This window comes from Petromyzon marinus, chromosome 57 (assembly GCF_048934315.1).
Source record: "Petromyzon marinus isolate PM22_M1 ecotype Great Lakes invasive population chromosome 57, UKy_Petmar_22M1.pri1.0, whole genome shotgun sequence".
Taxonomy (NCBI): domain Eukaryota; kingdom Metazoa; phylum Chordata; class Hyperoartia; order Petromyzontiformes; family Petromyzontidae; genus Petromyzon; species Petromyzon marinus.
This window is the reverse complement of record NC_133723.1, coordinates 3321916-3347127: the sequence shown is the minus strand read 5'-3', so window position 1 is coordinate 3347127 and position 25212 is coordinate 3321916. Positions and strand designations below refer to the sequence as shown.

General features: G+C 58.8%; 2 protein-coding genes across 24 annotated transcripts in view; one reads left to right on the top strand and one right to left on the bottom strand.

Annotated features, from left to right (window-relative positions):
- Positions 1–16031, top strand: part of LOC116954915 (uncharacterized) — a 41927-nt gene extending 25896 nt beyond the window's left edge. For 16 of the 23 annotated variants that reach the window (XM_076052673.1, XM_076052670.1, XM_076052669.1 and 13 more), the window contains 5 exons: positions 3300–3684; positions 4011–4277; positions 5655–5746; positions 6518–7680; positions 8416–16031. In XM_076052673.1, coding sequence (XP_075908788.1) covers positions 3300–3684; positions 4011–4277; positions 5655–5746; positions 6518–7680; positions 8416–8473 — 1965 coding nt within the window. In that variant the 3' untranslated portion in view covers positions 8474–16031. The remainder of the gene's footprint in view (positions 1–3299; positions 3685–4010; positions 4278–5654; positions 5747–6517; positions 7681–8415) is intronic. The other 7 variants (XR_012929709.1, XR_012929712.1, XR_012929708.1 and 4 more) reach the window with 7 other exon arrangements.
- LOC116955008 (tumor necrosis factor alpha-induced protein 8-like protein 1) lies at positions 13487–24677 on the bottom strand. Its single transcript, XM_032975933.2, has 4 exons — positions 23978–24677; positions 20846–21087; positions 19177–19305; positions 13487–17532 (listed from the first exon to the last, which is right to left on the bottom strand). Exons 1-4 carry the CDS (start codon positions 24012–24014, stop codon positions 17302–17304), a joined length of 639 nt encoding a protein of 212 aa, XP_032831824.1. The 5' UTR covers positions 24015–24677; the 3' UTR covers positions 13487–17301.
- Between the last annotated feature and the right edge of the window lie 535 nt (positions 24678–25212).

The window sequence follows — 25212 nt, the reverse complement described above, 5'->3', positions numbered from 1 at the left end:
CAGGCGAATTAACCTTTGAGTGTCCTCTAAATCCATTGTTGTCGTCATCATTAAGGTCTATCCACTGCTCAGTGAAGATCAACGTGATGATGATGATGACAATGATGTCCTCTGACTTGTGCGCTTGCGTGTGTGTGTGTCACCTATGTGGAGCGGTAGTGTAGTTGTTAGCACTATGCTGCGCTACGACCCGAGTTCAATTCCCGCTCACGGCCAACACCAACAGTGACGATTGTCTGAACCGGTCCTGGGCCTCCCGTAGGTCGACTCAGCCTCAAATGAGTTTCCGGTACGATGTGTAAACATCACCACTGGGGAGACAAAGGCGGCCGGGCGTGGTTGCTGACCACCGACCCCCTCGTGTACCGTGCCGTCCTTGACAGGTGCTGCTCGCTCAGAGCACTTGCCCCAAGAGTCTGTTGAGGCTATACGGAGGGAGGGGTACCTTTGTCTTTGTGTCACCATCTAATCCACGCATTCCTCTCGTCTATCCCTCGGCGTTAAAAAAACTAAAATATATAAACCGGCAAACTCTCTCACGCCGTGTCTCTCACTCCGTCTGTCTTACTCCCCTGTCTCTCACGCCGTCTGTCTTACTCCCCCCCTGTCTCTCTCCCTCCTGTCTCTCACTCCCCTGTCTCTCACGCCGTGTCTCTCACTCCGTCTGTCTTACTCCCCTGTCTCTCACGCCGTGTCTCTCTCTCTCCCCCCTGTCTCTCACTCCGTGTCTCTCTCTCCTGTCTCTCACTCTGTGTCTCTCTCTCTCTCCCCTGTCTCTCACTCTGTCTGTCTTACTCCCCTGTCTCTCACGCCGTGTGTCTCTCTCTCCCCTGTCTCTCTCCCCCCTGTCTCTCACTCCGTCTGTCTTACTCACCTGTCTCTCTCCCCTGTCTCTCACGCCGTGTCTCTCACTCCGTCTGTCTTACTCACCTGTCTCTCTCTCTCTCCCCTGTCTCTCACTCCGTGTCTCTCTCTCTCCCCTGTCTCTCACTCTGTCTGTCTTACTCCCCTGTCTCTCACTCCGTGTCTCTCTCTCTCTCCGCTGTCTCTCTCTCCCCTGTCTCTCACTCCATCTCTCTGTCTCCCCTGTCTCTCACGCCGTGTCTCTCTCCCCCCTGTCTCTCTCTCCGTGTCTCTGTCTCCCCTGTCTCTCACTCCGTGTCTCTCTCTCCTCCCTGTTTCTCACTCCGTGTCTCTCTCTTCCTCCTGTCTCTCACGCCGTGTCTCTCTCTCCCCCCTGTATCTCACTCCGTCGATCTCTCTCTGTCCCTCTCTCTTTTTTTTACGATCAGAGGAAACAAGAAGATGCTCGGTGTAGTCGGCACTTTACTCCGTTCATCATTTCGGTTTCTTTTGGTTTTTTATGCTTTGCTTTATGTAACCCCCCCCCTTCCCCTTTTCAATGAAAGACAACAACATATTTTTTTCTTTTTTTTCTGCTCTCCTTACCCCTTCCCTCCCCCTCCCTCTCTGCCCCCTCTCTTCCTACTCCATTTCGCTCTCTCTAGCCCACTCTCTCGCTCTCTCTCTCTCTTTTTTATAACTACGACACTCTACCCCTCTCTCTCCGTCCTCTCTCTCTCTACCCCCTCTTTCTCTACCCCCTCTCTCTCCGTACTCTCTGTCTCCCCTGTCCCTCACTCCGTGTCTCTCTCTCCGTGTCTCTCTCTCTCTCCCCTGTCTCTCACTCCGTCTCTCTGTCTCCCCTGTCTCTCACTCCGTGTCTCTCCGTGTCTCTCTCCCCCCTGTCTCTCACTCCGTGTCTCTCTCCCCCCGCTGTCTCTCACTCCGTGTCTCTCTCCCCCTGTCTCTCACTCCGTGTCTCTCTCTCTCTCCCCTGTCTCTCTCTCCCCCCTGTGTCTCACTCCGTGTCTCTCTCCCCTGTCTCTCTCTCTCCCCTGTCTCTCACTCCGTGTCTCTCTCCCCTGTCTCTCCGTGTCTCTCTCCCCTGTCTCTCTGTCTCTCCCCTGTCTCTCTCCCCTGTCTCTCTGTCTCTCTCCCCTGTTTCTCACTCCGTGTCTCTCTCTCATTCGTTCCGAGTCGGACGTCACTCGGGCAAAAATAGCGATCGCCTGTGGAAACTGTTGCTGGATCACGGCCTCGGGGGGCGGGGGGGGGGGCGAGTGGGTGGAGGGGGGGGTGATAGCAGAACGAGTTACAGTCCGAGGAGCGTGGCGCTAAGAATAGCTCCCCTTGGACAGCTGTGCGTGGGAGCTCTGCCTGCGTGAGACCCCCCCCCCCCGTGCCTCTGAACAGCGCACGAGACGCTTCCTCCGCGACCGCTCCCGCCGCTTGCATCTCCCTCGAACCCCCCCCGGCCCCCCCCCCCCCGTCTTCCTCCACGCCCCCCACGAACGCCGTTCGCGTTCTCCCACAATCCCACGGTAGTCGTCGCCGCCGCCGCCGCGTCCCCTCCACCCCTTCCCAAGAAGGAAAAAACCACGTTACGGGTAAAAACTGAAGCAATAAATCGCCTTACTACAAACTGTGTATCACACGGGGGGTGGTGAAGCACGGTTTCCGCGAGAACGCGCGAGATGCGTAAGTCCGAGGCAGGCGGTGTGGGTAGCGTCACAGAAGCATCCAGCAGCATCCCCACCACCATCACCACCCCCCCCCCCCCCCCAAAAAACGCCGAGGCGCGCGATGATACGCCGTGGCAGCCGTGCGACCGACCGCTCTCGTTGCCGGCTGGCGCGACGCGCTCGAGTTCCGCTCGTGAACGCTCCGTCAACGCTCCGTCAGAGCTCCCTCAACGCTCCGTCGTGGAAGCCGCACGCGTCGTTGCTAGGGCAGGGAGGGGGGGACCGACTGACTGCTGGTGGTGGTGGTGGCGCTGTGCCGAAGCGCCACCCCGTGGCCGGGCTTCGCGCTCGGCGCAGCGGTCTGCCGAGGGGATTTTCAGTCGCGCGCCAAAACTGCGCGCGGTCTTGTTGTTGTTGCTGCTGCTGCTGCTGCTGCCGTGAATGATAACGACAGTCGGTAATAATCCACAACGATTCTTATCTAGAACAACAATTATAATAATACCGATAACAAGAACAATCGACGCTGATAACAATAATTCTCATTCATAATAAGCCACAATAGTAACGATAGTAATAATCAATAATAAACAATAATAATAAAAATAATCAATGAAAACGGCAACAATCACCAATAGCAATCGATGATAACAACAACACTGGTTCGGCCTCGGTCGAGCATCGTGACGCCCCCCCCTCCCCCTTTTAAGTCGGGGGCGGCTTTTTTTTAATTTTCTTTCATTGTAACTCTGAAAATCAATGGAATGGGGACAGGAAGCGACCTCGGAGTTCGGGGGACGCGGCTACGGCTCAAGTAGCGAGCCCGGCCGCTCGGAATCCGGCTTGAGGAGCCATGGCCTCGGTGGCGGAGCGGACGAGGAGCACGAGGAGGAGGAGCAGGAGGAGGAGGAGGAGGAGCAGGAGGAGGAGGAGGAGGAGGTTTGGGCGAGCGCGGAGGTTGGCGGACACGCCGGGTCGTCGCCCCGACCCGACCCCCGGCAGCGATGGGAAGAGCCACCGCCGGACCGATCGGGCGCCGTGGAGGAGGTCCGCTCTCGCGTGATGGACTCGGCGGACTACTTTGGGGCGAGCCGGCCGGAGCCGGGGGCCGCGGCGACGTCGCCCACCCGCGGGAAGTCGCCCCGCAAAGTCCACCTGGGTGAGCCGCGCGCGGCCGGCGACGATGACGACGACGATGACGACGATGACGACGACGACGACGATGGCGACGACGGCGGCGATGATGACGACGATGGCGACGATGATGACGACGATGGCGACGATGATGACGACGATGGCGACGATGATGACGACGACGATGACGACAACGACGATGACGACGACGATGACGATGATGATGTTGATGTCAATGTTGACGACGGTGATGCAGATGTTGACTACGACGACGACGACGGCGATGTCGATGTTGACTGATGACGACGGTGTCGATGGTGTCACCCCTCCCCCCCCCCCCTCCCCCGGCAGGCTTCGAGGTCTCGGAGGAGGACGTGTCGAGCCACGACGAGGCGGCGCGTCTCGAGCCACGGCTGCGCAAGCGCCAGGCCCGGGCGGCCGCGGCGGCCGCCCGCACGCTCGGCCGGGCCGACGGCGGCGAAGACGACGCTGACGCCGCCGGCGCCGTGGAGGAGGAGGAGCGGAGGGGCGGCGGCGGCGGCGGCGTCGTCATCAACAAGTGCATCCTCGCCATCCTCGTCGTCCTCGTGGTCCACACGCTCTTCTCGCGGATGCTCGGCGAGTGCTCGCGTCTACGACCGCGACGGGACGCGTGGGGGGGCGGGGGGGGGCGGGGGGGGCGGCCCCCCCCCCCCAGATGAACGCCGCGAGCCGGACGGCCGCGGCGTCAAGAACCTCCTCCGCTACCCCTCCCCCAGCGGGCATCGACCCTGAAGAGACTTCGCGACGGCATTTGTGCCCTGCCCTCCCCCCCGGCCGCCGCCTTCTCCTGCCGGGGTTATCGGAGCTCAGGCAGAGTCCACGGGGAGTTGTCGAGTTGACCGACCGGCACGGCGTTGACGGGGCTTGCGTTTACACTGCAGTCCGTAGCGTCACGTGATGGTGGCAACCCCCCCCCCTCCCTCCCTCCCTCCCTCCCTGTCCGTGCCCCCCGTGCCGTGTGCCTGATGTCGCTTTGTTAATTAAAAAACAACTATTAAACTATAAATGTCTTTGGAAGGGAAGAAGAAAACAAAAACCCTCCACCGCCTGAAACGTCCACTAACCACTGCCCCCCCCCCTGACCCCCCCCCCCTGACCCCCCCCCTGCCCCCCCCCCGGCCCCCCACCCCTCTTGTCGCCGGCCGCGGTGGAGCACGTTGGCGTTTGCTGTGGGTGGCTTGGTCGCTGCAGGGCAACTCTGAAGCACACTCCGTGTCAACACGCGCAGGGGAATTGTCGTGTATAGTAGTGTAGTGTATAGTAGTGTAGTGTATAGTGTAGTGTATAGTAGTGTAGTGTATAGTAGTGTAGTGTATAGTGTAGTGTATAGTAGTGTAGTGTGTAGTGTATAGTAGTGTTGAGTAGTTTAGTGAAGTGTATAGTGTAGCGTATAGTAGCGTAGTTTATAGTAGCGTAGTGTATGGTCGTGGAGTGTAAAGTGTAGTGTATAGTAGTGTAGTATATAGTGTAGTTTATAGTGTAGTTTATAGTAGTGTAGTGTATAGTGTAGTTTATAGTAGTGTAGTGTATAGTAGTGCAGCGTATAGTGTAGTTTATAGTAGGGTAGTGTATAGTGTAGTGTATAGTGTAGTTTATAGTAGGGTAGTGTATAGTGTAGTGTATAGTGTAGTTTATAGTAGTGTAGTGTATAGTGTAGTTTATAGTAGGGTAGTGTATAGTAATGTAGTGTATAGTGTAGTTTATTGTACGCTAGTGTATCGTAAACACACCTGTCAACCCATATGGTTTACCCCGTATTTTTGTACAGGGAAATTTTAGTAAACATAAAAACCCACAGAAGTTTATTTGTTTGTGTTTCTCCCTTGTGATGGGGCTTTGTCAGTGATGTATACACTACTATATACACTACTATATACACTACGATATACACTACTATATACACTACGATGTAGGATGATCGTTGAGATGTATAAAGTGCTCTGCACTCCCCAGGCCTCTTCCACCCCGGCGACGATTGGGCCAAGGATGAGAACGGCGAGGGCCTCCTGGCGGGCGACGTGGTGCAGACGCCGCCGGAACAGCAGGTTGGGTGGTGGTGGTGGTGGTGATGGTGGTGGTGATGGTGGTGGTGATGGTGGTGATGGTGGTGGTGGTGATGGTGGTGATGGTGGTGGTGGTGATGGTGGTGGTGGTGGTGATGGTGGTGGTGGTGATGGTGGTGGTGGTGGTGATGGTGGTGGTGATGGTGGTGATGGTGATGTGGTGGTGGTGGTGATTGGCAACGCTCGTAGAGAGAGAGAGCGACTTGCAGAGAGAGAGAGAGGGGGTGACTCACCACGCTCACCACACTAACCACACTCGTCACACTCACCACACTCGCCACACTCACCACACTCACCACACTCGCCACACTAACCACACTCACCACACTCGCCACATTCGCCACACTAACCACACTTACCACACTCACCACTCACCACACTTACCACACTTACCACACTAACCACACTCGCCACACTCGCCACACTCGCCACACTCACCACACTCACCACACTAACCACACTCACCACACTCACCACACTAAGCACACTCACCGCACTAACCACACTCACCACACTCGCCCCAACCAGCCTGTTGAAGGCTATACGGTGGGGGGGGGGATGGTGAAGGTGGTGGATATGGTGGTGGTGGAGGATATGGTGGTGGATGTGGTTGAGGTGGTGGTTAAGATGCTGCAGGATATGGTGGTGGCGGTGGAGGAGGTGGTGGTGGTGGCGGTGGAGGAGGTGGTGGATATGGTGGATATGGTGGATATGGTGGTGGTGATGAGGAACCTTGCCTTTTTGCCACTTCAGACCTACTGGTGGAACATCTTCGGCGGTGGTGAGCCGGACGCGGCGGAGCCGGCGCTGCCACCGGAGCCGGGGACACCTGAGGCGGCGGCGGCGTCGGCGTCGTCGGCGTCATCGGCGTCGTCGGCGGCGGCCGAGGAGGAGGAGGAGGAGCGGTCACGGCTCTCGGACGTCGCCGCACGGAGAGGACCCAAGTTGGCGCGCCACGAACCGGCGGGCGACCTCGGGGGTGCCGCCGGCGCCGCGGAAGACGCGAACGTCTCGGACGGCGGCGGCGAAGACGTCTCGGATTCCGACGAATCGGAGGGCGAAGAAGAAGAAGCAGAAGAAGAAGAAGAAGAAGCAGAAGAAGATTCAGAAGCAGGAGGCGGCGCGTCACGCGGGGAGACGTCGCGAGCGCCCGAGGCCGGGCCCGCACGGCCCGCGAGGCCTCCGCATCGCAAGCGCTCCCCGGGGGAAGGCGGCAAGGCCGGCGAGCGAGCCGGGCGACCGCGGTCGGGCGGGGAGGGACGGCGAGCGCCGGGGAAGCCCGGCAAGGACGGCGGCGGGGGGGCGTCGGCGCGTCCGCACGACGGCGGGCGCCGCGACAAGAGGGGCGACCGCGGCTCCGCGCCGACCGGCAAACCGACCGGCAAACCGCACGGCGAGCGGCGGCGGCGGCGGCGTCACGGCCCCGAGGGACGCGGAGCCGCCCGGAGCGAGCGGCACGGCGAGCGGCGGTCGCCGCCCCCCGCGCACGAGGAGGGCGACGCGGCGGCGGAGAAGCGGGGGCGGCGGGAGCGCTTCCACGTGCGGGCTCCCGAGAACTGCAGCGGCGTGGAGGACTGCGCCGCCCAGGAGTTCCTGCGCCTCTTCGGGAAGTCGCCGGGCCCCGTGCACGCCGGCGACTTTGCGCCGCTGCTCAGGGCCTACGCGGAGAGGCTGCGGGGCTTCGAGGGCTGGGAGGCGCTGGAGCGGCGCGTCGCTCCGTACTTCTCCGCCGCCACGGGCTACTTCGCCCACGACCGGGCGCTCTTTCGCGACTTCGTGGAGGGCGTGGAGCACTTCCTGGAGGACTACGCGGAGGAGAAGCTGGGGTACCGCGACGACGACGACGACCTCGGCGAGGAGTTCGACGACTTCCTCTTCCGCGGGCTGCTCGGCGACGAGGACTTCGAGCGGTCGAGGTGAGCGGCGGGCCCCCCACCCCCCCCCCCCCCCCCCCCGGGTCCATCCCGTGAATTGCTGCACCCGGCCCGGCGCAGCAGTGGGGGGCACGGGCGGGGCGCGTCTGCCGGTCGTCTCGGTCGGTCAGCCCGTGGCACCCGCCGGGGTCTGTCCCGTGACCTCCTGCCAGCAGCGAGCCTTCGACATTCTTCGATTCGAAGCTTTCGTGACTGCAAGGATTCATCTTCTTTGGGTCTTTCGGTAAAGTCGCGCGACTTTGCCGAAAGAACCAAAGAAGATGAGTCTTCGGCACTTTGTGTGATGGGCTCAAAGTGCACCTGGCCTGGCCAACCAGCGTTGTGGTGACTTCGCTGGCGGTGGTGTCGCCGGCGGTGGTAGGGAGCGGTGGTGCAGCGGTTACCGCGCTGCGCTTCGAACCGGGCAACCCGAGTTCAATTCCCGCTCACAGCCAACACCAGCGGTGATTATCCGAATCGGTCCTGGGCCTCCCCTCGGTCGGTGTGTAAACATCGCCGCTGGGGAGACAAAGGCGGCCGGGCGTGGCGCTGGCCACCCACCGTCTCGTGTGCCGTCCCGGCCTTCGTGGGTGTGCCGGCCTTTGGTCTGTTCAGGCTTACACGGTGGGGGGTAAGGGGATCGAGTGGCGTGCAGGGGACTTTTTCATCGCTGGGGATGTTTGTGGCCAACGAGCGGTGCTCACGTCCTTCAGATTTCTCGTCTTTCTCTCTCCCCAGGAAAGCGAAGAAGCAAAGAAGCAAGGGGGAGGCGGACACGAAGTCAAGACGACGCTAGCGGAGGGCTGACGCCGTGACTGCTTGCGCGTCTCTCACCTCCTCTTCGTCCTCCTCCTCACCCTCGCCCTCCTCGCCCTCCTCATCCTCGGCTAGACGCCCTGCCTTAGAACAACGAGCGCGACCTCTTGACCTGACCCTGCCTGGGCTGCCCTAACATGGTGGAGAGAGCGAGAGAGATTTAAAGCGCCAATCCCATCGCGGCGTCACATAGAGGAGGCTTTCATCCAGCTGTGTGTTAATCACGGCTGATGATGATGATAAGACCACCAAAAGTGACCCACAAATTAACAAGGGGGGTAGGGTGGGTGGGTGGGTGCTGTAGCACAGGCACCGCCACTGCAGGATAGGGGTTAGGTTTCGGATCCCCGGGTTAGGGGGGTGCCAGCTCCAGAGCCCTGCTCAGCCAGTGTGGGTCGCTCAAAGTGCTCGTGTGTTCGGTCGGCTGATGCGGTTCGTGATTCGGCGTGCGGTCGGTGATTCTGGTTCGCCGGTGTGGTTGCGATGGCGTTTCGAATGCTGGGCAACCGGGTTGCTGGTCACGATAGACCCCCTACGGGCAGGGCAGGGCAGGGATGGGTTGTCTGGTTGGCCTGGTGGGTTCTGGCCAGCGTGGTAAGTGTGCGTGGGTAGAGGGTCTGGTTGGCCACGTGGGTTCTGGGATAGTGGCACAGCTGGTGTCCCTGGCCAGCGTGGTAAGTGTGCGTGGGTAGAGGGTCTGGTTGGCCACGTGGGTTCTGGGATAGTGGCACAGCTGGTGTCCCTGGCCAGCGTGGTAAGTGTGCGTGGGTAGAGGGTCTGGTTGGCCACGTGGGTTCTGGGATAGTGGCACAGCTGGTGTCCCTGGCCAGCGTGGTAAGTGTGCGCGGGTAGAGGGTCTGGTTGGCCACGTGGGTTCTGGGATAGTGGCACAGCTGGTGTCCCTGGCACAGGGTAAGTGTGCGTGGGTAGAGGGTCTGGTTGGCCACGTGGGTTCTGGGATAGTGGCACAGCTGGTGTCCCTGACCAGCGTGGTAAGTGTGCGTGGGTAGAGGGTCTGGTTGGCCACGTGGGTTCTGGGATAGTGGCACAGCTGGTGTCCCTGGCACAGGGTAAGTGTGCGTGGGTAGAGGGTCTGGTTGGCCACGTGGGTTCTGGGATAGTGGCACAGCTGGTGTCCCTGACCAGCGTGGTAAGTGTGCGTGGGTAGAGGGTCTGGTTGGCCACGTGGGTTCTGGGATAGTGGCACAGCTGGTGTCCCTGGCCAGCGTGGTAAGTGTGCGTGGGTAGAGGGCAGAGGGTCTGGTCGGCCGGCGTGAGAGCGAGGTTGGTGATCGCGAACTCGCGAAGCTAATTAACGTCGCCCAATCTCCCCCTCCTCCCTCCGCCCCCCCCGTCCCCCCACCACGTTGCCTTTTCCCTCCGCAAGAATGGACGTCAAGCCGAGGAGAAGTACACTTTGGTATTGGCGGCGTTATCCCGTGGCACAAGGCTACCACAGATTATCGTTAACGTCATTATTATTGTTGTTGTTGTTGTGATAATAATTTACTACACCCGAGTCTCGAGACTCCTTGATCAGGAGGTTCCTGTCAAGGATTATTATTTCACTTTCTTTTCCTTCCCAGTAGGGGATGACGATTGCTGCTGCTGTGTCCCCCCCCCCCCTCCCCTCCAGATGGAGTAGTTTCTGTGAGAGCACTTTTATTTAAAATTATAATAATTATTATTGTCTGTCTGTTTAACACGTCGGCTTTATATAAATGTTGTGTCGTTAAACCCGCCACCACCCGGCACGGCCAACTCGTAAGGGTTTGTCACGTGAACAGAACGTGCCAACACACCGGTTAGTGCTGTACTAGTGACGAATTGGCCGCGTTCTGTTTAACGTGACAACCCTTACTGGTTGGCCGTGTCGGGTGGTGGCGGGTTTAACGACACAACATTTATATATTTACGCGGCGCCGGTGGCAACACATTTGCCGAAACTACGACCGACGGCGTTCGCGGCGTACGGGTGAAGCGAACGGCGCGTGGTATCGTCGTTACAGGTTTGCTGGTGTTTCCTTATTGTTGTTGTTCTTTAACCCCCACACGCGGCGTCAGCGATGATGGTGGCCTCCGTGGGGTTGTGTCGCGAAGGTACGCTACGTCCACCCCCCCCACCCCCCCCCCCCCCCGTGTGTAGTCTGGCCGGTAAGGGGGTGGACGATGTTGCATGCTGGTTTTTTTTTCCATGCCCATGTCTTGAAATTATTTTGTTTTTAAAATTACATTAATTACAAAAATGTGGACCGTGACGTCCACGCGCGCCGTGGCATTGCACCGTGAGGCTGGGTGACGGGGGCGTGGCGGCGTGTAGGACTGATTAGGGATCGAGTAGGCCTCGTACTGGTTACCCAAGTGATTAGGGATAGGCCAAGCCTAGTACTAGTCACCTAGGTGATTTGGGATTGGCCAGGCCTCGTACTGGTTACGTGAGTGATTAGGGATAGGCCAGGCCTAGTACTGGTCACCCAAGTGATTAGGGATAGGCCAAGCCTAGTACTAGTCACCCAAGTGATTAGGGATTGGCCAGGCCTAGTACTGGTCACCTAGGTGATTTGGGATTGGCCAGGCCTAGTACTGGTTACCTAGGTGATTATGGATAGGCCAGGCCTAGTACTGGTCACTCAGGTGATTAGGGATTGGCCAGGCCTAGTACTAGTCACCCAAATGATTAGGAATAGGCCAAGTCTAGTACTGGTTACCTAGGTGATTAGGGATGGACCAGGCCTAGTACTGGTCACCCAACTGATTAGGGATAGGCCAGGCCTAGTACTAGTTACCTAGGTGATTAGGGATGAACCAGTCCAAGTACTGGTCACCCAAGTGATTAGGGATAGGCCAAGTCTAGTACTGGTCACCTAGGTGATTAGGGATAGGCCAGGCCTAGTACTGGTTACCTAGGTGATTAGGGATTGGCCAGGCCTAGTACTGGTCACCTAAGTGACTAGGGATAGGCCAAGCCTAGTACTAGTCACCCAAGTGATTAGGGATAGGCCAGGCCTAGTACTGGTTACCTAGGTGATTAGGGATTGGCCAGGCCTAGTACTGGTTACCTAGGTGATTAGGGATTGGCCAGACCTAGTACTGGTCACCTAGGTGATTAGGGATAGGCCAGGCCTAGTACTGGTTACCTAGGTGATTAGGGATTGGCCAAGTCTAGTACTGGTCACCTAGGTGATTAGGGATAGGCCAGGCCTAGTACTGGTTACCTAGGTGATTAGGGATAGGCCAAGTCTAGTACTGGTTACGTAGGTGATTAGGGATTGGCCAGGCCTAGTACTGGTCACCCAAGTGATTAGGGATAGGCCAGGCCTAGTACTGGTTACCTAGGTGATTAGGGATTGGCCAGGCCTAGTACTGGTCACCTAGGTGATTAGGGATAGGCCAGGCCTAGTACTGGTTACCTAGGTGATTAGGGATTGGCCAGGCCTAGTACTGGTTACCTAGGTGATTAGGGATTGGCCAGGCCTAGTACTGGTCACCTAGGTGATTAGGGATAGGCCAGGCCTAGTGCTGGTTACCTAGGTGATTAGGGATAGGCCAGGCCTAGTACTGGTCACCCAAGTGATTAGGGATAGGCCAGGCCTAGTACTGGTTACCTAGGTGATTAGGGATAGGCCAGGCCTAGTACTGGTTACCTAGGTGATTAGGGATAGGCCAAGTCTAGTACTGGTTACGTAGGTGATTAGGGATAGGCCAGGCTTAGTACTGGTCACCCAAGTGATAAGGGATAGGCCAAGTCTAGTACTGGTTACCTAGGTGATTAGGGATAGGCCAAGTCTAGTACTGGTTACCTAGGTGATTAGGGATAGGCCAGGCCTAGTACTAGTCACCCAAGTGATTAGGGATAGGCCAAGTTTAGTACTGGTTACTTAGGTGATTAGGGATGGACCAGGCCTAGAACTGGTTACCTAGGTGATTAGGGATGGGCCAGGCCTAGTACTGGTTACCTAGGTGATTAGGGATGGGCCAGGCCTAGTACTGGTTACCTAGGGGATTAAGGATAGGCCAGGCCTAGTACTGGTTACCTAGGGGATTAGGGATGGGCCAGGCCTAGTACTGGTTACCTAGGTGATTAGGGATAGGCCAAACCTAGTACCGGTCACCTAGGTGATTAGAGATGGGGCATACCTCGTACTGATCACCTAGGTGATTAGAGATAGGGCATACCTTGTACTGGTCACCTAGGTGATTAGGGATGCGCCAGGCCTAGTACTGGTCACCTAGGTGATTAGGGATGGGCCAGGCCTAGCACTGGTCACCTAGGTGATTAGGGATAGGCCAAGCCTAGTACCGGTCACCTAGGTGAGTTAAGAGATGGGGGCATACCTCGTACTGGTCACCTAGGTGATTAGGGATGGGCCAGGCCTGGTTCTTGTCACTAGCTGATTAGGCATAGGCCAGGCCTAGTACTGGCTACCTAGGTTATTAAGGATTGCCCAGGCCTTGTACCGGTCACCTAGGTGATTAGAGATGGAGTAGGCCTCGTACCGGTCACCTAGGCGATTAGGGATGGGCCAGGCCTAGTACCGGTCACCTAGGTGATTAGGGATGGGCCAGGTCTCGTACCGGTCACCTAGGCGATTAGGGATGGACCAGGCCTAGTACTGGTCACCTAGGTGATTAGGGATGGGCCAGGCCTAGTACTGGTCACTAGGGGATTAGGGATGAGTACTAGTCGCTAGGGAGGTGACATTCACTTATTAGCCTCTTTAATCATCAGCCAGTAGCCAGTCGCTCGGTACACCACCGTAATTAGGAGGAGCGATCAGTCGGACGGAAGGCTTTCTCTTGGCATCCATCAAAGCGGGATATGAAAGCCCACAGGTTGTTTTTGTACGTATTTGGGTCGTGTCTGGGCACGGTCAAGTGTGAACCTCGCGTCTCCAATCTGAATGGAACGTTGCCCGCTCGTTGGGGGGAATTTCGCGGCCTAGCCATCGCCGGCGACGATCGCCCGCAACAGTCGCCTGGAAATCAAAACCTCCGTGGTTCTAGCCGTGGCCTTTATTTGAGTCCACGAGCGAGGGGGGAGAGACGCGCGCGCCTGGAGCGTGTGAGATGTGGGATCTTTGGCAGGGGACTCCTCTGCTTAGGAACAAGTTGGTTTCCAGAGATTTGTTTATAAGTCCAACTTTACTCCTGCCGACCCCAAACACGTTGTACGGTATGCACAGTAAACACGGGGAATGGCTTTACAAGTTGTATAATCTCCTGTAGATGTAGATGCCACCGGTTCTTCACGTTCTGCAGATGTAGATGCCACCCACCGCCATCTATTGCGCGCGCGGTTGAACTTACGACTCTAGGTCCGAACAGGCAACTGGACGTACGGACGGGTTTGTTCGTATCTCTGAAAGTTCTCAAGTCGAATGTTCGTAAGCATAGGAGTCCCTGTACTTGTAACCCGCGAAACTGTACAGCAAGTCCCTTGGTTTACCGCTTCGGTCGTAGGAAGCGGGCGCATTCCCGAAAAGTGCCGCGTCGGGCGAAAAAGCGCGTTTAGCGAAAGATCATTTTCCCCGTAAACAACGCGCTACCGCGCGCACGCGGTGAGATGGCGGGACGAATAAACCCGAGGGCTCGCCAGCGCCACCGCCGCGTAACTCTGTCACGGAGTGCATCGCCGTACCGCTCGGCACGCACGGCTCAGGAAAGTAGTTCGTCGTCGAGCGCTCCGAAAACGCTCCGTAACAACGCGCCGCGCTTGGCAGCGGCGCCGCGCGTTGATTCAGCACTTGCCGTGCAAAACCGGTTTGCCGCACGCCCTAAAAAAAAATAATCCGGCAATAAGCGTCGTCGTCGTCGCGCCATTTACGTCTTTCGTTTTTCAGTAGCCGAAGAATTTTCGAGGATTGTTGCCATGGTGCATCGGCCAAAACGCCGCCGCCGCCGCCGGGTTTACATCTTCCCAGGTGCCCCCCCCCCCCGATAGCCGTTTGTGCAAAGTTCCTCAAACAAGTCGGGAGGGGCGGACCAATATTTTTTATTTATTTTTAACTCCCAAAACTTTTTTCCCCCCACCAAACAATCTCCCTGGCCACCGGTCACTTCCTAGAATTGCCTTCGAGAAAGCCAGTAAACCCACACACCCCACACACCCCACACACAACTCGCACACATCCACCACCGCCACCCCGAACGGATTCTGAAAATCGTCTACCGGTTTTTTCCGTGTTAACAACTTTGGCTGGGGGCAGGGCGGGGGGGGGGCCCGACTGAGCTTTATGGCTCATCGGATTCCTCCGGTATAAATATTCTGATTACGATTCTGAAAGTCGAGGGGTGGGGGGGGGTGAGGTTGGAACTGAACGCGAGAGAACGCCGTGCGCCCCTCTTTCGTCCTTCCGCGCGTGAATAGGGGAACTCCCCCCTCTTACACTTCACCCATTACTGCTACTACTACTGAATTATGTTGTTAATTATAACCGGGTGGATGGTTGTGGTGGTGGTGGTGGCGGCGGCGGCTACGCTGCTGGCAAGCGGCCGCCCCATCCATAGTCCAGCACTGTGGGGGGCAGCGGCGAGCGAGGGGGGGTTGCGGGTGGATGAAAAGAAAAGACAAAGATCCCCCGTGTAGCCTTGACCAGCCTGTTGGGGCAAGTGCGGTTGGCGAGTAGCACCTATGTAGGCGGGGATGGCACACGAGCGGGTGGGTGACCAGCACTGCGCCCGGCCGCCTTTAACTCCCTAGTGGCGGTGGTGGCTGAGTCGACCTAGCGGAGGCCCAGCACCGGTTCACATAAAAGTCACCGGTGTTGGCCGTGAGCGGGAATCGAACCCCGGGGTCGCCGGGTTCGTAGCGGCGGCGTAACGCTGACCACCACTACACTGTCGCTCTGCCAAAAAAAAAGAATGTTGATAAAGCACCACCACCACCTCACCCCCCCCCTCCTCCCTTCCTTCCTTTAGCCGCGGGTTGGGTGTCGTGGAGGAGCCGTACACCCTGCCCCTGGTCTCTTGTGGCAGGAGAAGAGCGGCTCGCAGCGAACACAATGCAAGACCTGCACCTGTTTCCGTCTGCACGGGGAGTGGGGAGGGATAGAGCGTTGCTCTCTCCCTCTCTTTTGCTCGCTCGCTCACGCGTGGATTCTCTCCGGGTTGCACCGCTTTCCTCCTCCCACGTGCGCAAACGACACACTTGTCGCTAACCGGGCCGAGGACACCTCCGCGCGTAGGGGACCGCAGAGCTTGGAGGGGCGCAACCGTCGGTAGCGCCGGCCACCTCGCCGCCCGGTGCTGCGGCCGCCTTCGGCGAGCGGTCGGCGTGCTAATCGAAACTCGGAAAGGCTCCCCGCCCGTCGACGACGAGCGGGCCCCCCCCCCCCCCCCCGCTCGCCGTCGACGGGGGCCCCCCCCGCTCGCCGCGTTCATCCGAAGTCCGTGTGTCCAACTCGCGAGCGTCGTCATCGTCCGCGTGTTGCCGGGGTAATTTGCGTTGTTTGTTTCTATTTCTTCCCCCCCCCCGCCCCCCGCACGGGGTGTTCATTCTTCCTGATGGCCTAAATAAATAAATAAGTCGCAATAACAAATTAGCGGTGCCGCCATCCCCCCCCCACCACCACCCCGCATTCGTCTTCAAGCAACTTGCCTCCAGACACGCGCACACACACACACAAAGACAAAGACGCCCCGTATAGCCTCAGCAGACTTTAGGGGCGAGTGCCGTGGGCGAGCACCTTGCTAAAGGCCGGCACGTCACACGAGGGGGGTGGATGGGGTCGGCACCAGGCCCGACCGCCTCCGTCTCCCCCAGTGGCGATGTTTGGCTACACACCTGTGCCAGCTACTCATTTGGGGCTGTGTCGGCCAAGGGTTCGGCCCAGGACCGGTTCGGAATGATCGTCACCGGTGCCGGCGGTGGGCGTGAGCGGGAATTGAACTCGGGTCGCCGGGGTTCGTCGCGCAGCGCGCTCACCGCTCGGCTTCTGCTCCCCACACACACGCAGTGTTCTCATGTATACACGTGTAGCCTATGCAGGCTGTCCTGCAGGCCTTCGATGGCACGGGGGTCACGCGGTGGTACGGTCCAGCAGGCCTTCAGTGGCACGGGGGTCACGCGATGGTACGGTCCAGCAGGCCTTCAGTGGCACGGGGGTCACGCGGTGGTACGGTCCAGCAGGCCTTCAGTGGCACGGGGGTGAGGCAGGGGCATGGTCAAGGAGGCCTTCGATGGCATGGGGGTCAGGCGGTGGCACGGTCCAGCAGGCCTTCGATGGTACAGGGGTCAGGCGGTGGTACAGTCCAGCAGGCCTTCGATGGCATGGGGGTCAGACGTTGGCACGGTCTAGCAGGCCTTCAGTGGCACGGGGGTCAGGCGGTGGTACGATCCAGCAGGCCTTCGATGGCATGGGGGTCAGGCGGTGGTACAGTCCAGCAGGCCTTCGATGGCATGGGGGTCAGACGTTGGCACGGTCTAGCAGGCCTTCAGTGGCACGGGGGTCAGGCGGTGGTACGGTCCAGCAGGCCTTCAATGGTACAGGAGTCACGTGATCCAGCAGGCCTTCAGTGGCACGGGGGTCAGGCAGGGGCATGGTCCAGCAGGCCTTCAGTGGCATGGGGGTCAGGCGGTGGCACGGTCCAGCAGGTCATCCATGGCACGGGGGTCAGGCAGGGGCATGGTCCAGCAGGCCTTCGATGGTACAGGGGTCAGGCGGTGGCACGGTCCAGCAGGCCTTCGATGGCACGGGGGTCAAACGTTGGCACGGTCCAGCAGGCCTTCGATGGTACAGGAGTCACGTGATCCAGCAGGCCTTCGGTGGCTCGGCGGGGGGGTGGGGGGGTGGGGGCGGGCAGTGGCGGTCACACGATCCCGCGGTCGAGCAGGCCGTCGATGGCCTCGCACATTTGCGCGAGGCCGCGCCGGTGTGGGCCGCCGGGGTCGTAGAGCGCGGTGAGCAGCTCGGGAGCGGCGAGGGCGCGGAAGGCGCGAGCCACGCGGGGCCCGTGGCACGGCGGCAGCAGGGCGCCCAGCGAGGAGCCGCAGAGCGCGAGGAGCGCGGAGAGCACCTCGCGCTCGAACGTGAAGTCCACCTGCTCGCTCGCACGCACGCACGCCAGCGGCAGCGGCAGGAGCAGCAGTAGTAGTAGTAGGAGCAGCAGTAGTAGGAGTCGCGGCAGGAGTAGCAGGAGCAGCAGCAGAAGGAGCAGTAGCGGCAGGAGTAGTGGCAGCGGTAGTAGCAATAGGAGTAGCAGTAGTAGTAGGATCAGCAGTAGTAGGAGTCGCGGCAGGAGTAACAGGAGCAGCAGGAGCAGTAGTAGCAGGAGCAGCAGCAGTAGTAGGAGCAGTAGTAGTAGCAATAGCAGCAGGAGCAGCAGTAGCAAGAGTAGCAGCAGGAGCAGCAGTAGTAGGAGCAGTAGGAATAGCAGCAGGAGCAGCAGCAGTAGTAGTAGCAAGAATACCAGCAGCAGCAGTAGTAGTAGCAAGAGTAGCAGCAGGAGCAGCAGTAATAGGAGCAGTAGCAATAGCAGCAGGAGTAGTAGTAGCAGCAGCAGGAAGAAGATGCATCAGTGTCAGCGCTCACCAAGTCAAAGGGACAAAGATCCCCCGTACAGCCTCTAACAGACTCGTGGGGCAAGTGCCGTGAGCGAGTAGCGCCGATGAAGGCTCAGTCCCTCGAGCGGTGGGGAGCACTCACCACTCACCACTCACCTGAGATGCACTCACCACTCACCTGGTGGGTGGTGAGTGGCGAGTGAGATGCACTCACCACTCACCTGGTGGGTGGTGAGTGCGGGTGAGATGCACTCACCACTCACCTGGTGGGTGGTGAGTGGCGAGTGAGATGCACTCACCACTCACCTGGTGGGTGGTGAGTGCGGGTGAGATGCACTCACCACTCACCTGGTGGGTGGTGAGTGCGGGTGAGATGCACTCACCACTCGCCTGATGGGGGGTGAGTGCGAGTGAGATGCACTCACCACTCACCTGGTGGGTGGTGAGTGCGGGTGAGATGCACTCACCACTCACCACTCGTCTGGTGGGTGGTGAGTGCGGGTGAGATGCACTCACCACTCACCACTCGTCTGGTGGGTGGTGAGTGCGGGTGAGATGCACTCACCACTCACCTGGTGGGTGGTGAGTGCAGGTGAGATGCACTCACCACTCGCCTGGTGGGTGGTGAGTGCGAGTGAGATGCACTCACCACTCACCTGGTGGGTGGTGAGTGCGGGTGAGATGCACTCACCACTCACCACTCGTCTGGTGGGTGGTGAGTGCGGGTGAGATGCACTCACCACTCACCTGGTGGGTGGTGAGTGCGGGTGAGATGCACTCACCACTCACCACTCGTCTGGTGGGTGGTGAGTGCGGGTGAGATGCACTCACCACTCACCACTCGTCTGGTGGGTGGTGAGTGCGAGTGAGATGCACTCACCACTCACCACTCGTCTGGTGGGTGGTGAGTGCGGGTGAGATGCACTCACCACTCACCTGGTGGGTGGTGAGTGCGGGTGAGATGCACTCACCACTCACCACTCGTCTGGTGGGTGGTGAGTGCGAGTGAGATGCACTCACCACTCACCACTCGTCTGGTGGGTGGTGAGTGCGGGTGAGATGCACTCACCACTCACCACTCGTCTGGTGGGTGGTGAGTGCGAGTGAGATGCACTCACCACTCACCACTCGCCTGGTGGGTGGTGAGTGCGAGTGAGATGCACTCACCACTCACCACTCACCTGGTAGAAGCTGAGTGCCGTCATGGCCGCTCGCCGCACGTGACCCTTGAGCCGCTGAACCTCGGCAGCGGCCTCGGCCGTCTCCTCGAGCTGCCCACTCCGGGACAGGAGGACAACCGTGACCACCACCTGGCGGGCCGCACCACACACACCACACACACACCACACACACCACCGCTGTCACCACACTCACCACACCACACACACCACACACACCACCGCTCTCACCACACCACATTCACCACACTCACCACACACACCACACACACCACACACACCACACACACCGCTCTCACCACACCACACACACCACACTCACCACACACACCGCTCTCACCACACTACACTCACCGCTCTCACCACACCACACTCACCACACACACTGCACACACCGCTCTCACCACACACACTGCTCTCACCACACCACACTCACCACACACACCACACACACCACACACACATCACACACACCACACTCACCACACTCACCACACACACCGCTCACACCACACCACACACACCGCTCTCACCTCACCACACTCACCACGCACACCGCTCTCACCACACCACACTCACCAGACCACACCACACACACCACCGCTCTCACCACAACACACTCACCACACACCACACACCACACACACGCCACACACACCGCTCTCACCACACTCACCACACCACACTCACCACACTCACACACCACACTCACACACCACACTCACACACACCGCACTCACCACACTCACTCACCACAGTCACTCACCACACTCACCGCACTCACCACACTCACTCACCACACACACACACCACACACACACACCACACTCACCACACTGACCACACACACCGCACTAACTCACTACACTTTCACACCGCACTCACACACCGCACTCACCACACTCACACACCGCACTCACCACACTCACCGCACTCACCGCACTCACCACACTCACACACCACACACACTCACCGCACTCACCACACTCACACACCACACTAACCGCACTCACCACACCGCACTCACCGCACTCACCGCACTCACCACACTCACACACCACACTAACCGCACTCACCACACTCACCGCACTCACACACCACACACACTCACCGCACTCACCACACTCACACACCACACTAACCGCACTCACCACACTCACCGCACTCACCACACACACTCACCGCACTCACCATACTCACACACCACACTAACCGCACTCACACACCGCACTCACCGCACTCACCAGACACACCGCACTCACCACACTCACCACACTCACCACACTAACCGCACTCACCAGACACACCGCACTCACCACACTCACACACCACACTAACCGCACTCACACACCAGACACACCACACTCACCGCACTCACACACCGCACTCACCAGACACACCACACTCACCGCACTCACCACACACCGCACTCACACACCGCACTCACCGCACTCACCACACTCACACACCACACTCACCAGACTCACCAGACTCACCAGACACACCACACTCACCGCACTCACACACCACACTCACCGCACTCACACACCACACTCACCACACTCACCGCACTCACACACACCAGACTCACCACACTCACCACACATCACTCACGCGGGGCCCACGCCCACGTCGCCCGCCCAGCAGGTGTCTCCCCGCCCCCCTTCCCCACCTTGACGAGGTCCTTGAGAAGCCTCTGCGCCCGCTTCTGGCTGCCCGAGCTGCACCGCGCCACGCGGTACAGCGCGTCCAGAGCCGCGCTCGCAGCCTCGTCCACGAGGGGGGGGGCGGAGGAGGGGGGGGGGCACCCCGCCCCTGCCGCAGGGCCCCCACGCCCGCTCCCCCGGCACTTGCCCTGCAGCTTCCTCTGCACGCGCAGCACCAGCTGACGGGCACTGAAGCCGTCCAGCGGCTCTGGAAGCGCGAGAGAGGGGGGGGGGGGGCAGGGAGAGAGAGGGGGGCAGGGAGAGAGAGGGGGGGGGCAGGGAGAGAGAGAGGGGGGGGGCAGGGAGAGAGAGAGGGGGGGCAGGGAGAGAGAGAGGGGGGGCAGAGAGAGAGGGGGGGCAGAGAGAGAGGGGGGGCAGGCAGAGAGAGAGGGGGGGGCAGGGAGAGAGAGGGGGGGCAGGGAGAGAGAGGGGGGGCAGAGAGAGAGGGGGGGCAGAGAGAGAGGGGGGCAATGAGAGAGGGGGGAGAGAGATGCAGAGAGAGACGAAGTTATTTTGTATTTTAGCCGGCAAGGCCCCATCATCACCATCATCACCATCGTCACCATCATTCCCATCATCATCACCATCATCATCACCATCATCACCATCATCATCACCATCGTCACCATCATTCCCATCATCATCGTCACCATCATCATCACCATCATCATCACCATCATCACCATCATCATCACCATCATCACCATCATCACCATCATCATCACCATCATCACCATCACCATCATCACAATCATCACAATCATTCCCATCATCATCACCATCATTCCCATCATCATCACCATCATCATCACCATCATTATCGCCATCATCATCATTATCATCATCGCCATCATCACCATCATCATCACCGCCATCACCATCATCATCACCATCATCATCACCATCATCATGTGGACATTTACAGCTGTGGCCAAATCCTTTGAACGCGCGATGCTGACTTAACAATTTTGGAGGGAAAAACCAGAGGACCCGGAGAAAAATCACGCGGAGAGAGAGAGAGAGACACCGCAAACTCCAAATACACACAACAGGCGTCGCAGGGTCGGGATCGAACCCACGACTTCCTTTACACCAGGCGAGGTAGTCAACATTTCACCGCCGCGACAGGGAAAACGAGAGAGAGACACGCACACAGATACCACCATCTCGAAAGTTGTGTGAAGGCGTGTGACCACTTCTCTCTTTCTCTGACTCACACAGAGACAGAGATAATGTGGGGGATCGCGTTGTTCCCCCCTCGCACACAGTGGAGTTTCCTTCCCGTTGCCGCGCGCGCGTGGGACGCGTACAAAAACAAAGATCTCTCCGTGTAGCCTTTAACCAGTCTGTCGGGGCAAGTGCTGTTAGCGAGTAGCGAGCGCCTATGAAGACCGGCGCGGCACACGAGGGGGTGGGTGGCAAGCACCACGCCCGGCCGCCTTTGTCTCCCCTGTGCTATTTTACACACCGCAACCAGGCACTCGGTTTTTTTAAGGCCGAGCCGACCTAGGGGGTGGCCATTCACCGGTACAGATAAATCGGCGCGGGAATGGAAGGACGCTCCATTGCTGGATTCGTAGCGCAGAGCAGCGCTAACCGCTGCGCCACCGCTCCCCACAAAGGCAAAGATCCCCCGTGTAGCCTTCACAGGCTTTTGAGGCAAGTGCTGTTAGCCAGCGCCTGCCAACGCCGGCACAGTGGCACACGAGGGGGTGGGTGGCCAGCACCACGCCCGGCCGCCTTTGTCTCTCCGGTGTAGATGTTTACGCACCAGGTGACTCATTTGAGGCTGAGTCGACCTAGGGGAAGCCCGTCACCGGTTCAGATAATCGTCACCGGCGTTAGTGGCCGTGAGCGGGAATCGAACTCGCTTCGGCGGGTTCGTAACGCAGCGTAGCGCGAACCACTACACTACCGCTCCCCGCGACACACAGACACACACACGACACGACACACAGACACGACACACATACATACAGACACACACACAGACACACACGACACACATATACACACATACAAATACAGTCACACACGACACACACAGACACAACACACAGACACGACACACATACATACACACATACAGTCACATATACACACAGACACGACACACATACATACATACACATACAGTCACACACATATATACACACGACACACAGACACGACACACATACATACAGGCACACATATACACACGACACACACACAGACACGACACACAGACACGACACGACACACAGACACACACGACACACATACATACACATACAGTAACACACGACACCCATACAGACACAACACACAGACACGACACACAGACACGACAGACACACACATAGTCACACATATACACAGATACACAGACACGACACACATACATATACAGTCACACATATACACAGACACGACACACATACATACAGACACACATACATACAGACACACACATATACACACAGACACGACACACATACATACAAACAGACGACACACACACGACACACAGACACACACGACACACATACAGACACAACACACAGACACGACATACATACATACAGACACATATACACACAGACACACACACGACACACATACAGACACAACACACAGACACGACACACGTACATACAGACACATATACACACAGACACAAACACACGACACACACACAGACATGGTACACACGACACACACACAGACATGGTACACACGACACACACACAGACATGGTATACACGACACACACACAGACATGGTACACACGACACACACACAGACGAACACACACACGACACACACACAGACATGACACACACAGACACACAGACGAACACACACATGACACACCGACAGACATACATACACACATACATACACGACACACAGACACACACGACACACATACATACATACACGACACCTACACACAGACATACACACGACACACACACACGACACACACACAGACAGACACACACGACACACACACACCACACACAGACAGACACAGACAGACACACACACATACAGACACACACACACCACACACAGACAGACACAGACAGACAGACACACACAGGCGAACTCACCATCAGCGGAGTCCAGCAGCAGCAGTCCGGTGTCCATTTACACAAGTGCGACTTTCAACACCAACTAACGGTCCCAACAACAGCGGCAGCCCCCTCCCTGGACCTGTCCCCGCGATAATGAATTCCAGCCACCACCACTACCGTCACCACCAGCCACCACCAGCCACCCACCACCACTACCGTCACCACCAGCCACCACCAGCCACCCACCACCACTACCGCCACCACCAGCCACCCACCACCACTACCGCCACCACCAGCCACCCACCACCACTACCGCCACCACCAGCCACCCACCACCACTACCGCCACCACCACCCACCACCACTACCGCCACCACCAGCCACCCACCACCACTACCGTCACCACCAGCCACCCACCACCACTACCGTCACCACCAGCCACCCACCACCACTACCGCCACCACCAGCCACCCACCACCACTACCGCCACCACCAACCACCCACCACCACTACCGTCACCACCAGCCACCCACCACCACTACTGCCACCACCAGCCACCCACCACCACTACCGCCACCACCAGCCACCCACCACCACTACCGCCACCACCAGCCACCCACCACCACTACCGCCACCACCAGCCACCCACCACCACTACCGCCACCACCAGCCACCCACCACCACTACCGCCACCACCAGCCACCCACCACCACTACCGCCACCACCAGCCACCAGCCACCCACCACCACTACCGCCACCACCAGCCACCCACCACCACTACCGCCACCACCAGCCACCCACCACCACTACTGCCACCACCAGCCACCCACCACCACTACCGCCACCACCAGCCACCCACCACCACTACCGCCACCACCAGCCACCCACCACCACTACCGCCACCACCAGCCACCCACCACCACTACCGCCACCACCAGCCACCCACCACCACTACCGTCACCACCAGCCACCACCACTACCGTCACCACCAACCACCCACCACCACTACCGTCACCACCAGCCACCCACCACCACTACCGCCACCACCAGCCACCCACCACCACTACCGCCACCACCAGCCACCCACCACCACTACCGCCACCACCAGCCACCCACCACCACTACCGCCACCACCAGCCACCCACCACCACTACCGCCACCACCAGCCACCCACCACCACTACCGCCACCACCAGCCACCCACCACCACTACCGCCACCACCAGCCACCAGCCACCCACCACCACTACCGCCACCACCAGCCACCCACCACC

Bases quoted from the DNA above. Each gene is read 5' to 3' on its own strand.
- LOC116955008 (XM_032975933.2), bottom strand. From the start codon at position 24,014: ATGGACACCGGACTGCTGCTGCTGGACTCCGCTGATG. The intron at 19,306-20,845 runs GTGGGGAAGGGG...GCGGCCCGCCAG, and splicing joins TTCTCAAGGACCTCGTCAAG to GTGGTGGTCACGGTTGTCCT. The intron at 17,533-19,176 runs GTGAGTGGTGAG...GCGAGCGAGCAG, and splicing joins CGGCACTCAGCTTCTACCAG to GTGGACTTCACGTTCGAGCG.